At 43.9% G+C, this 14,898-nt stretch overlaps 1 protein-coding gene across 1 annotated transcript in view; it reads left to right on the top strand.

The window, feature by feature from the left end:
* The window catches only part of LOC126213071 (adenylate cyclase type 5-like), a 779,221-nt gene that overhangs the window by 689,574 nt on the left and 74,749 nt on the right, over positions 1-14,898 (top strand). Inside the window, exon 18 of the mRNA XM_049940658.1 lies at positions 1,601-1,725. Coding sequence (XP_049796615.1) covers positions 1,601-1,725 — 125 coding nt within the window. The remainder of the gene's footprint in view (positions 1-1,600; positions 1,726-14,898) is intronic.

Raw genomic sequence — 14,898 nt, 5'->3', positions numbered from 1 at the left:
GCAACTAAAAGAACATAATGTGCAAGCAGTAAGGTGCACTACTCTGGCAATTCCTAGAAAATAAGAGAAGTTTTGCGCACCTGTTGTGTGGCTTATGTATCTGTGCACAGGTAGCGGACGCTCGAATTCATGGCGGTTATGTGGCTAGCGGTGTAGCGCCTTTGGACGAACATATCTGAAGCGAAGTTTCAACTCCCGCTGCAACATAATTTTTGTCGTAGGAGTGCAAATTCTGTGATGTTGTTGTTGTTGTTGTTGTGGTCTTCAGTCCTGAGACTGGTTTGATGCAGCTCTCCATGCTACTCTATCCTGTGCAAGCTTCTTCATCTCCCAGTACCTACTGCAACCTACATCCTTCTGAATTTGCTTACTGTATGCATCTCTTGGTCTCCCCCTACGATTTTTACCCTCCACGCTGCCCTCCAATACTAAATTGGTGATCCCTTGATGCCTCAGAACATGTCCTACCAACCGATCCCTTCTTCTGGTCAAGTTGTGCCACAAACTCCTCTTCTCCCCAATCCTATTCAGTACCTCCTCATTAGTTATGTGATCTACCCATCTAATCTTCAGCATTCTTCTGTAGCACCACATTTCGAAAGCTTCTATTCTCTTCTTGTCCCAACTAGTTATCGTCCATGTCTCACTTCCATACATGGCTACACTCCATACAAATACTTTCAGAAACGACTTCCTGACACCTAAATCTATATTCGATGTTAACAAATTTCTCTTCTTGAGAAACGCTTTCCTTGCCATTGCCAGTCTACATTTTATATCCTCTCTACTTCGACCATCATCAGTTATTTTAATCCCTAAATAGCAAAACTCCTTTACTACTTTAAGTGTCTCATTTCCTAATCTAATACCCTCAATATCACCCGACTTAATTCGACTACATTCCATTATCCTCGTTTTGTTTTTGTTGATGTTCATGTTATATCCTCCCTTCAAGACACCATCCATTCCGTTCAACTGCTCTTCCAAGTCCTTTGCTGTCTCTGACAGAAATACAATGTCATCGGCGAACCTCAAAGTTTTTATTTCTTCTCCATGCATTTTAATACCTACTCCGAATTTTTCTTTTGTTTCCTTTACTGCTTGCTCAATCTACAGATTGAATAACATCGGGGAGAGGCTACAACCATGTCTTACTCCCTTCCCAACCACTGCTTCCCTTTCATGTCCCTCGACTCTTATAACTGCCATTTGGTTTCTGTACAAATTGTAAATAGCCTTTCGTTCCCTGTATTTTACCCCTGCCACCTTTAGAATTTGGAAGAGAGTATTCCAGTCAAATTCTGTGATATTTGAAAAATTTGGAACTACAATATTGGTGGTTGCTACATTAGCAACGTCTCACCGCTACGCAGGTTAACTGCCAAATGGGGTGTTCCCCTGTGTTTGCAGCTCGAAGCATCGAGGTGCAAACTAGTTTTGGGTACCTTACCAGATTGTACGTATAAGGCATTTCGCTAATCTGTGATCCCAACGTCGCGGCCTCCCCTTGTTACCTACATTGACGAGTGTGGCTCATCTTCTCTAGTCTAGCAAAAGAGCCAGAGCGAGAGCTACTTTGGGCTTGGTGCACGTGTTTCAGGCATCAACATCGGCCCGGTGGTTGCTGGAGTGATCGGAGCCCGCAAGCCCCAATACGACATCTGGGGGAACGCCGTGAACGTGGCCAGCCGCATGGACTCCACAGGCGTGCTCGACAAGATACAGGTCAGTGGTGTGGCAGCTTCTGGTGCCAGGGATGTGGGTTGTGGCGCATCTTACCTTGTGCTGGCTGTCTGAGTACTGCTACACAACATACAGGTCGCTGGTGTGGACCCTACAGATCAGCATCTCCATCTGGACTGACACTTTTACAGTGAGGAAGGTAGTAATCTTAAATAGAGGCAGCTACACTGCTCGACAAAGCAGTGAAGCTCCCAGAGGACACAGTCGGATGTCAGTGTAAGCTCATACCCATGCCCACCATTGGTGGGTATGAAAATGATAAAACCTGTAGGTCCGTGTGGCAGGTAGAATGCCCATCAGAATGCATTACACCGAGATGATTGTGATGTTGGTTTGTAGGACGCTCAACATCGTGGTCATCAACGCCCGTATAAGTTCCAAATCTTTCCATTTCCAGTCTCATGACTTCCTAAATGATGACGCGATGATGAGGATAACACAAACACCCATGAACCGTGATTTATTTTCAAAGAATATTCTTAAGAATTTATTTTTTTTACTAGCGATTCATCAAGAACATTAACACATTTAATCACACTATGTAAGCGTGGAAGTAGTTCTCAGGGAGTAACTGATGAAATAATAACCAAATTCCTTTTAACAAATGGGAATTTTATTTTTAATAGTTCCTAAGAGCATTTTTTAAAAAGAAACAGATTTAAAATTACAATCGGAGAGCACCCTCTAAATATCAAAGTTACAATTTATTCAGAGGCAGAAAGAAACAAGTTTTGACTGTATGAGCTTTCGGGCAGAGAACCTTGCTGCTCCCTTTTGACACGGCCATAGTTACGATCGCTCACAACAGCCTCTGAAAGACTACACTGGTGCAAATCTGCAACACACCAGATAACTTTAAACTAAGAGTTCTAACAATTTACACAAGCACTTTACACTAAGAGTTTTAACAATTTACACAAGCACACAAACTACCCCCCCCCCCCCCGTAGGAGGGATGTAAATGGTACAAAACACAAACAATTAAAATATTAACCTTGCCACCGAAGGTGCAACTTGATTTTAACTTCAAAGAAAAGTCTTATGGTGAAAGGGTGGCAACTTTATATACTAAAATGATCATTTAAATAAAAGCGCATGAAATGTAAAATGGCTCTGAGCACTATGGGACTTAACATCAGAGGTCATCAGTCCCCTAGAACTTAGAACTACTTAAACCTAACTAACCTAAGGACATCACACACATCCATACCCGAGGCAGGATTCGAACCTGCATCCATAGCAGTCGCGCGGTTCCGGACTGCGCACGTGGAACCGCTAGACCACCGCGGCCGGCCCATGAAATGGAATCTTATATAAAATTCTACAAGGTTGGCCAAACAATAGTTAAGATGCTCTACAGTACACAGATACCGCCTCTCAAGATCATAGGCAATAATATCAAAGTTTCCAAAGATCGAAACATATTTCAGGTATTAGGCCGTTACACTCCAAGCAATAAATTCGTTAACACACCAAATCCGACAAACATGACAGAGGCAGCTACTAACGTACGGTAGATTGATAGGGAGATTACCGAACAACCCGAACCGCAGGTTGCTCTAACCCGCCCCTACTCCACAAGGGAAAAACGGACCACCCAATTTATAAACAACCACCTTACTGTGGGTGGGCAAACGGAGAAGAATGGTGGGACGACCCCAAAGCAAAACGGCTGGTGACCTCACCAAGAAAACAAGTAGAATTTAACAAGAGTAAATCAAACAAGATATCACCAATCACTTAACTTCTAATAAACTGGGGATTCCTCGAGAAGACCTGGCGCAGCACCCCCAAATCGCTCTCCCGAACCGTCCGCTGCCAGCCGCTTCAACGGAAGCAAGAAGGAGCGCCGATCTGCCGTCTCACGGCGTCGCAGCTCGCACCGGCCAGACCGATGTCGTGGGTTTGAGTCCTGTTGCTCTCGTGTCGACCGCGAAGTCACTACGCCTCGCTTTACGCCGCGGCCCAGTGGACTCACGTGGCGACGTCACGCGCGCCGACGCTCAAGTCATCTCGTGTCTCAGTGCGCGGCCGACCAACCGATCGATCCAACCGTCAATGACCGTTGCCTCAGCAACTCGAGGAGACTGGCGGCCTATCGCGCAGACTCAGATGCAGGAACTAAGCCCCGATCGGGCGACCACTCGCTGAGTTCTCTTACTGGCGGAGTGGAAAGACTCTCATTTTGCCGGCTTTAAAGGTTGATCCGAACGAGAGACGTACTAGCACTCCGAACGACAGACAGACACTAACTGCCTAACAAATGCGGACGAGGGACAGACTAGCAAGCTGGGGACGAGAGACTGACGCAGACTGACCGACTGGCGAGCTCACAGCGCCCCTTAAACGCACGTGAACAGGCAACCTTTCCCGCTTCCTACCATACGGAGACACCAAAGCTGCGATTGCCACAGCGGCGCCACCGACAGAAACGGAGAGCGGCTGCTTCACACTACGCGCTGCGGCGCGCTCTTCAAAACAGTAATTTTTACCACGGCTCAACCCAGTCCCTGGGCGGGGAAAATCCCCAAGCCGGCCGGGACCCTGTGATCCAGAGATAGCAACACTAGGCACTAGACAACGAGCTGTGGACATCACACTGAGATGATAAGTCATGGGAGAGCGAAATGCGCAAATACAGATGGCGGTAGTGTCGCGGACAAAAGGTATAAAAGAGCACTGCATTGGCGGAGTTGTCATTTGTACTGAGATGATTCACGTGAACAGGTTTCCGACATGATTGTAGCCGCACGACGGGAATTAACAGATTGTGAACACGGTAGTTTGGGTTAGATGCTTGGGACATTCCAGTTCGGAAATCGTTAGGTAATAAATATTGCGAGATGCACAGTGTCAAGAGTGTGCCGAGAATACCAGGTTAGAGGCACTGTCTCTTACCACAGACAACGCAGTGACTGACGGTCTTCACATAACGACCGAGAGCAGCGCCGTTTATGTAGAGTTGTCAGTGCTAACAGACGAGCAACACGGTGCGAAATAAGCGCAGAAATCAATGTGGCGCGAACGTATCCGTTAGGACATTAGAGCGAAATTTTGTGTGAAAGGGCTACAGCACCAAACGACCGACAGGAGTGTCTTTGGCAGCAACACAACAGCACCTGTAGCGCCTCTCCTGGGCTCGTGACCATACTGGTTGGACGTTAGACGACTGGAAAACAGTGGATGCTGAGATGAATCCTCAAATATCTGGCAAGAGCCTATTATAAGGTTCGAGTGTGGCGCAGATCCCACGATGACGTGGACCCCAGTTGTCAACATAGCACTGTGCCAGCTAGTGGTGGCCCCATAATGGTCTGGGCTGTGTTTATGTGGAATGGACTGGATCCTGGTTATGGTCGGCTACACAGAGACCGTCTGCAGCCAGTCATAGACTTCATGTTCCGAAACAACGATGGAACTTTTGTTGGTGATAATGCGTCATGTCACAGAGCCTCACTTGTTCAGGATTCGCTTAAAGAACATTTTGGACAGTTTGAGAGAATGATTTGGCCATTCAGATCGCTCGACGTGAATCCCATCGAACATTTATTGGACTTAACCGAGAGGTCAGTGCGTGCAAAAAACTCTGCTCTGGCAACATCTTCGGAATTATGGATGGCTGTGGAGCGAGCATGGCTCAATATTTCTGCAGCGAACGTCCAACGACTTGTTGAATCCATGCGACGTCGAGCTGTTGCCTATGCCCGGACGAAAGCAGATCCAACACGATATTAGGTGGTACCCCATGACTTTTGCCACACCAGTGTAATTTAAAACTGAATTTTACGTAAACTGGACGCGGTGATACATCTGGAATGCAATGCCTAACTGTAAATGGTTTATCTCTTATCCTGACTGTAATGTGAAAGTGGCCCCAACTAATTTTCATGGCTTACCTGTAGCAACGGACACTGGGTTTTGCTAGAACGAAATCACAGCGCAGCAACAAACCAAGTACATAAGACATACAGCCTTGCTCAGTCCAGTACAAGAACTTGTGAGTTTTCTCAGCGGATCAAGCTTCAAATACTGTGTTCTGGAAAGTGCTATCGGCAACACACATACACTACTGGCCATTAAAATTGCTGCACCACGAAGATGACGTGCTACAGACGCGAAATTTAACCGACAGGAAGAAGATGCTCTGATATGCACATGATTAGCTTTTCAGAGAATTCACACAAGGTTGGTGCCGGTGGCGACACCTACTACGTGCAGACATGAGGAAAGTTCCCGACCGATTTCTCATACACAAACAGCAGTTGACCGGCGTTGCCTGGTGAAACGTTGTTGTGATGCCTCGTGTAAGGAGGAGAAATGCGTACCATCACGTTTCCGACTTCGATAAAGGTCGGATTGTAGCCTATCGCGATTGCGGTTTATCGTATCGCGACATTGCTGCTCGCGTTGGTCGAGATCCAATGACTGTTAACAGAATATGAAATCGGTGGGTTCAGGAGGGTAATACGGAACGCCGTGCTGGATCCCGACGGCCTCTTATCACTAGCAGTCGAGATGACAGGCATCTTATCCGCATTGCTCTAACGGATCGTGCAGCCTCGTCTCGATCCCTGAGTCAATATATGAGGACGTTTGCAAGACAACAACCATCTGCACGGACAGTTCGACGACGTTAGCAGCAGCACGGGCTATCAGCTCGAAGACCGTGGCTGCGGTTACCCATGACGCTGCATCACAGACAGGAGCGCCTGCGATGGTGTACTCGACGACGAAGCTGGGTGCACTAATGGCAAAACGTCATTTTTTCGGATGAATCCAGGTTCTGTTTACAGCATCATGATAGTCGCATCCGTGTTTGGCGACATTGCGGTGAACGCACATTGGAAGCGTGCATTCGTCATCGCCATACTGGCGTATCACCCGGGCGTGATGGTATGGGGTGCCATTGGTTACACGTCTCGGTCACCTCTTGCTCGCATTGACGGCACTTTGGACAATGGACGTAACATTACAGATGTGTTACGACCCGTGGCTCTACCCTTCATTCGATCCCTGCGAAACCCTACATTTCAGCAGGATAATGCACGACCGCATGCTGCAGGTCCTGTATGGGCCTTTCTGGATACAGAAATTGTCCGACTGCTGCCCTGGCCAGCACATTCTCCAGATCTCTCACCAATTGAAAACGTTTGGTCAGTGGTGGTTGAGCAACTGTGTCGTCACGATATGCCAGTACGCCAGTACATTATGTTGATGAGCTGTGGTATCATGTTGAAGTTGCATGGGCAGCTGTACCTGTACACGCCATCCAAGCTCCGTTTGACTCAATGCCCATGCATATCAAGGCCGTTATTACGGCCTGAGATGGTTGTTCTGGGTACTGATTTCTCAGGATCTATGCACCCAAATTGTGTGAAAATGTAATCACATGTCAGTTCTAGTATAATATACTTGTCCAACGAATACCTGTTTATCATCTGCATATCTTCTTGGTGTAGCAATTTTAATGGCCAGTAGTGTAATCAAGAAATAAACTCTCGTGAGGAGACAGTGGTAGAATTTAAACTTGCTAAATGTTTGAAAAGAAATTAACCTTCTAAAATGCTCATTCTTTGACGGTTACAATGATCTTTATAAAAATTACTTTTTGCAAATATATTACTTTGCCATGAAATGAATTAGATGTATGCTAAAGCAGTGGTAAATTCCTGAACCCAAGTGCAAGCTATGTAAAGTGGTAACTTTGTTTAATCACGTTTCATTAATCGAACTAAGTAACTCAAACCGATAAAGAAAAATGCACTAAAACTTTCCCTTCTTCAGACACATCACAATTTACGCACAAGCAACCAGTGCAACAGCAACGTTACCTGAAAATTTTCACTTCTCAAATTAATCTTCACCAAATCACATTTCCAGAAGCCAACATCCCGTGTATTTTTATCTCCGTATTCTGCAAACTATTTCCAGACCGCCCAGTAGCGTGTCCAGTATCGCAATCACTCACTGGCTTTTCTTGGAATGCTACAGCTACGGTAACAGTCGTTTCACAGCACTTCCTGCAAATGGGACGACATTCTGAAGTCACGGGCAATACCGACGACCGCATAATTGGCTGTCTATTTTGTGTCATGGAAGAATATGAATGCTATTGCACCACGATTCGCTCGCAGCAATTTAAACAATCCTCTTGAATTCCTGCCTAACCCCACACTCGGAAATCGCTAAATATTTTTTTCATCCTTTGGTCTCGTATCAGACGGAAAGTAAATAATATCGAGTATTGCTGAATATATGTGTATTACATTCATAAGAAAACCCTAGAATGTATTAACAACGCTAATATGGCAGAAAATATTGGCGTGTAGCAAAATTCGAACCCACAACTTCGATTCCAGAAACAACGACGTAATCCATTACGCTACCGCACAATTGTATTATCTTCACCTCCTGTCTTGGGTTTTACAGTATCTGTTGAAGTTTTATATTGTTGATATGTTATTAAGTTACATTTAATGATAATCGTGATGTGTTTGTCATGAATTTTCAGCTCTCCTACCTTGAAAGGGCATACTGAAAATTATAATATGAGCGTGTTTCATGCTTTATTTGTAAATTATAGTCGATAACAACCCACTCCTGTGAGAGCACTGTTATATGAAGGCATTAACCGTCGATAAATCATTATGTGACATTTAATTATAGCAATAATTATAATAAATAATTCCATGAATGACGTGTTTTTATAAATCTCTGACACAAGTGCATGCACCCCATTTACACGGGGCTCACAAAATCGGATTTCTTAAACCGATTTCCCAATGCTGCTCCTGGGTGCCTATTCTGTATCTTTCCGCCATTGTGCCGATCGTTTCGGTACTCAAGAACACCGAACGGTCTAGTACTCGAATTAGAGTCCCTGCGTTATTCAGTATGCACTTCGGAAGCGATACCGTTCGGGTCTAGGGAACCGAAGCGCTGTTGTTGGTTCGCGTCGCACAAGCCAAGCAAAACCAAGCAGCCGCAGATCCGCGTATGCGCTCTGCAGCGCTTACGGCGCCATGGACACAAAGCGGCTAGCAGAAGAGACAGGCGCGCTATTCTTTGCAGTACCGAAAACTGCGTTTACGTTGCCATAACGCATGAGGCCGCATTCCAACGAGTTGACGTGCCCGCCTTCATCGCCCTTGCCTCCTCCTTAACAGTATCAGGCGCACTATATCCATTTCCATGATTCTCAGCTGAAATGCATAGAAATTTTTAGTTTCCCTGACCGCATGTTTCCATGCATGCATAATAACGATAGCGTATTTGACTGCATTCAGCAGATTGTCGTAAATGCCGCGTTTTGTCATCTAATTCTCATTCACATTGACATCGTGTTTTGGATTTTACGTTTTGGAAAATGAGTTAGGAATACTGTGAAGTACCGCATTGTACTAATATATCTATAACAACACCCGAAAAAATTGATTCAAAGTGTTTCAAAGAATAAGAAGATTAACAGAATGTGGTTACAACACGCTCCTAGAGATCCAGATGATTAAGTAGCCCACTTCCCTATATGATGCGTCAACGATTTGGGTCTTAAAAACAAAAATTGAAAAAAAAACGCATTTTCGAGACCTCCTGCAGTTCGTCGAAGTTTATAACATGCATCTCATTAATGAAAATGTTTCGTATATGGTGCTACAGTCTAAAAATATTACGGCAAAGATCTTTTATCTCTGTCTGCTGTGGTTGAGGATTCGATCGCAGATAAATACTTGTGACAAGCAAGATTATGATGGTGACTGTTGCTAGTAACATTCCCAGTAATTTAAGTTGTGCTCTTATATGCCTGTCTAACCGCATACTCGGAAATCGCTACATGTTCGGAAAAAATGGTGAATTATTTCTGACAAGAAAAAATATAAAGGTAACTGTCGGTTGTTTCACGTACAGCAATTTCATATTTAGTATTTTAAACACACAAAAATCACGAAATCATTACTGAGGAAGCGTGCTCTTACATGTAAGTAACAACGAATATTGCAGAAAAATCTTAACTTACACGTATGACAATGTCTTAGAACGTGTTGCATATATGAAGAGGAAAAAAAAATTTTTGCTCCCACCTGTGCGTGAACCCGTGTCTTTTATTTCGCATTCCCGCTCGCTAACCACTTCGGCACGCCAAACAATGTAAAGTTAATGCTCAATCCTTATAGTATAGAAGAGAGGAACGTAGGTTGACTTCGCTGCCAAACAGTGTTGCGTAAATCATAAATGCGTGATAGTTTGCAAGGTTTTCAATATCAGGCTTCACTTGATTGCTTTCCATTGTTACTTGAAAGTTGTAGAAACGTTTCGATAATTACTAACTAAACCATTTGTGGGAGAAAGTACACAAAGTCACTAGTAACGTCAGTTCACACTCATGTAATGTACGTAAGCAGAGCCGATGTCTTGATATTTAATGATTTTTAAACTCTTATTTGCTTAAAAATAACACGCATTTTGAGAGAATATTGACCGAAAACTTTTTTTATGTAATCATTCACAGTAACAACCTAACCTAGCCATATTTCTAACAATGGAAAATTGTCTATTATGAACTCACTTTCCAACTGGATGCGTCAAAAAAATGTTCAAATGTGTGTGAAATCTTATGGGACTTGACTGCTAAGGTCATCAGTCCCTAAGCTTACACACTACTTAACCTAAATTATCCTAAGGACAAACACACACATCCATGCCCGAGGGAGGACTCGAACCTCCGCCGGGACCAGCCACACAGTCCATGACTGCAGCGCCTGAGACCGCTCGGCTAATCCCGCGCGGCTGTGGGTCAGCAGTCATAATGTCCTGGCTGATCAGTGTATTTGTGTTTACTTGCTAAAGAGAGCCTTGAGTTGTGATTTTCCATGTATATAATCGTCTACATTTGCTTACAGCAATCTTCAGTTGTTTTCCACGATGGTTGGTCTAACTCTTTTTGCAAAAACAGACATAATGTCTGATGGGATAGCAGCAATCAGTGATTGTATGATGTTACTTATAATCCGTCTTGATTGACGCAGCATGTGAAAGTTGGTGTATTTGGGCGGCTTACTCCTGTAACTGAAACATCAGATCTGAAGATGGTTCTGAATGAACCGAAACCGGTCATATGAATAAAAAGTTTTGCAATCAAGACGGATTATAAGTAACATCACTCTTTTTGATTTATAATTTGTCTGTGAATCGACTGTAAGCGTGCAAGGGGCGACCTTTGGCTGTCGTGTTTCTCTGTGGAGAAGGGAATCTGCACTAAAAAAGGGCACTGACTGTGTTATCACCATCTCTGGGCTCTGAGCACTATGGGACTCAACTGCTGTGGTCATAAGTCCCCTAGAACTTAGAAGTACTTAAACCTAACTAACCTAAGGACATCACACACATCCATGCCCGAGGCAGGATTCGAACCTGCGACCGTAGCAGTCGCACGGTTCCGGACTGCGCGCCTAGAACCGCGAGACCACCGCGGCCGGCTATCACCATCTCTCATCTACACGTAAATGATAGCGGCCGCTGTATTGAGTTAGTCTCATTCGGATTTTGAAGCTGTTGTTGCGGCAGCGATCACAGTCTCTCGATGTTAATTTGCATTTTGTACGGCATTAACGGCGACAAATTAATGATATTGTCTTCACAAACGACTGTAATAATTACATCAATTACGTCAAAAAGTAAAGAAAATTTCTTGTTCATTCAGAACTGATTTACCCGATATTGTCATCGTCGAATACGGCTATAGGACTTCCGAAAAATAATTTTTGGGTGCTCACTGCGGAATCTGCAGATGCGGTCAGCGCATCAGAAAGAACTTTAAACCATCATTATTTCTGCAAATTTCCTACGCAACCATTTGGACATCCACACGTTATTTGTGTACCGTTTTGCACTCTTCTACATCTACATCTACGTCTACGTGATTACTCTGCTATACACAACAAAGTACCTGGCAGAGGGTTCAATGAACCACCTTCAAGCTGTCTCTCTACCATTCCACTCTCGAACGGCAAGCGGGAAAAACGAGCACTTAAGTTTTTCTGTGCGAGCCCTGATTTCTCTTATTTTATCGTGATGATCATTTCTCCCTATGTAGGTAGGTGTCAACAGAACGCTTTCGCAATAGGCAGAGAAGATAGGTGATTGGAATTTCATGAGAAGATCCCGTCGCAGCGACAAACGCCTTTGCTTTAATGATCGCCACTCCAATTCACGTATCATGTCTGTGGCACTGTCTCCCCAATTTCTCGATAGTACAAAACGAGCTGCCCTTCTTTGTACTTTCTCGATGTCATCCGTCAGTCCCACATGATGAGTATCCGACACCGCACAGGAGTGCTCCAGAATATGGCGGACAAGCGTGGTGTTTTAGTAGACCTCTTGCGCCTTCTAAGTGTTCTGCCAATGAATCGCAGTCTTGGGTTGGCTCTACGCACAACATTATTTATGTGGTCGTTCCAACTTAGGGTATTTGTAATTGTAATCCCTAAGTGTTTAGTTGAATTTAAAGCCTTCAGAGTTGTGTGACTTACTGCGTAATCGAAATTTAGCGGATTTCTTTTAGTACTCACGTGAATAATTCACACTTTTCTTTATTCAGGGTCAATTGCCACTTTTCGCACCATACAGATATCTTATCTAAGACATTTAGCAATTAGTTTTGGTCATCTGATGACTTTACAAGACGGTAAATGACAGCATCATCTGCAAACAATCTAAGACGTCTACTTAAATGCACTGTTGTAATTGAGTTCTTTCACTGAACAATACAGAAAACGAAATAGTCTCAAGTTTAGCCAAAGACTGAAACAACTCACTAACGGTTGTCAACAATGACATAATGAAATTATCGTATGGCATTGTTGGCCAGGATGTCCCAGTCGGGTTCGACCGCCAAGTGCAGGTCTTATAAACGTTTTTACATTCTTAATGGAATTAACCACGGACCTTGCCGTTGGTGGGGAGGCTTGTGTGCCTCAGCGATACAGATAGCTGTACCGTAGGTGCAACCACAACGGAGGGGTATCTGTTGAGAGGCCAGACAAACGTGTGGGTCCTGAAGAGGGGCAGCAGCCTTTTCAGTAGTTGCAGGGGCAACAGTCTGGATGATTGACTGATCTGGCCTTGTAACAATAACCAAAACGGCCTTGCTGTGCTGGTACTGCGAACGGCTGAAAGCAAGGGGAAACTACGGCCGTAATTTTTCCCGAGGGCATGCAGCTTTACTGTATGGTTAAACGATGATGGCGTCCTCTTGGGTAAAATATTCCGGAGGTAAAATAGTCCCCCATTCGGATCTCCGGGCGGGGACTACTCAAGAGGATGTCGTTATCATGAGAAAGAAAACCGGCGTTCTACGGATCGGAGCGTGGAATGTCAGATCCCTTAATCGGGCAGGTAGGTTAGAAAATTTAAAAAGGGAAATGGATAGGTTAAAGTTAGATATAGTGGGAATTAGTGGTTCGGTGGCAGGAGGAACAAGACTTCTGGTCAGGTGACTACAGGGTTATAAACACAAAATCAAATAGGGGTAATGCAGGAGTAGGTTTAATAATGAATAGGAAAATAGGAATGCGGGTAAGCAACTACAAACAGCACAGTGAACGCATTATTGTGGCAAAGATAGATACGAAGCCCACGCCTACGACAGTAGTACAAGTTTATATGCCAACTAGCTGTGCAGATGACGAAGAAATTGATGATATGTATGATAAAATAAAAGAAATTATTCAGATAGTGACGGGTGACGAAAATTTAATAGTCATGGGTGACTGGAATTCGGTAGTACGAAAAGGGAGAGAAGGAAACGTAGTAGGTGAATATGGATTGGGGCTAAGAAATGAAAGAGGAAGCCGCCTGGTAGAATTTTGCACAGAGCACAACTTAATCATAGCTAACACTTGGTTCAAGAATCATAAAAGAAGGCTGTATACATGGAAGAAACCTGGAGATACTGACAGGTTTCAGATAGATTATGTAATGGTAAGACAGAGATTTAGGAACCAGGTTTTAAATAGTAAGACATTTCCAGGGGCAGATGTGGACTCTGACCACAATCTATTGGTTATGACCTGTAGATTAAAACTGAAGAAATTGCAAAAAGGTGGGAATTTAAGGAGATGGGACCTGGATAAACTGACTAAACCAGAGGTTGTACAGAGTTTCAGGGAGAGCATAAGGGAACAATTGACAGGAATTGAGGAAAGAAATACAGTAGAAGAAGAATGGGTATCTTTGAGGGATGAAGTAGTGAAGGCAGCAGAGGATCAAGTAGGTAAAACGAAGAGGGCTAGTAGAAATCCTTGGGTAACAGAAGATATATTGAATTTAATTGATGAAAGGAGAAAATATAAAAATGCAGTAAATGAAGCAGGCAAAAATGAATACAAACGTCTCAAAAATGAGGTCGACAGGAAGTGCAAAATGGCTAAGCAGGGATGGCTAGAGGACAAATGTAAGGATGTAGAGGTTTATCTCGGTATGGGTAAGATGGATACTGCCTACAGGAAAATTAAAGAGACCTTTGGAGATAAGAGAACGACTTATATGAACATCAAGAGCTCAGATGGAAACCCAGTTCTAAGCAAAGAAGGGAAAGCAGAAAGGTGGAAGGAGTATATACAGGGTCTATACAAGGGCGATGTACTTGAGGGCAACATAATGGAAATGGAAGAGGATGTATATGAAGATGAAATGGGAGATACGATACTGCGTGAAGAGTTTGACAGAGCACTGAAAGACCTGAGTCGAAAGAAGGCCCCGGGAGTAGACAACATTCCATTAGAACTACTGTCAGCCTTGGGAGAGCCAGTCCTGACAAAACTCTACCATCTGGTGAGCAAGATGTATGGAAAAGGCGAAATACCCTCAACTTCAAGAAGAATATAATAATTCCAATCCCAAAGAAAGCAGGTGTTGACAGATGTCAAAATTACCGAACTATCAGTTTAATAAGGCACAGCTGCAAAATACTAACGCGAATTCTTTACAGACGAATGGAAAAACTAGTAGATGCCGATCTCGGGGAAGATCAGTTTGGATTCCATAGAAATGTTGGAACACGTGAGGCAATACTGACCCTACGATTTATCTTTGAAGCTAGATTAAGGAAGGGCATACCTACGTTTCTAGCATTTGTAGACTTAGAGAAAGCTTTTGATA

The sequence above is a fragment of the Schistocerca nitens genome, chromosome 11, assembly GCF_023898315.1.
Source record: "Schistocerca nitens isolate TAMUIC-IGC-003100 chromosome 11, iqSchNite1.1, whole genome shotgun sequence".
In the NCBI taxonomy this organism is placed as follows: domain Eukaryota; kingdom Metazoa; phylum Arthropoda; class Insecta; order Orthoptera; family Acrididae; genus Schistocerca; species Schistocerca nitens.
The sequence above is the reverse complement of the archived record's forward strand: the minus strand, read 5'-3'. Positions and strand labels throughout refer to the sequence as shown.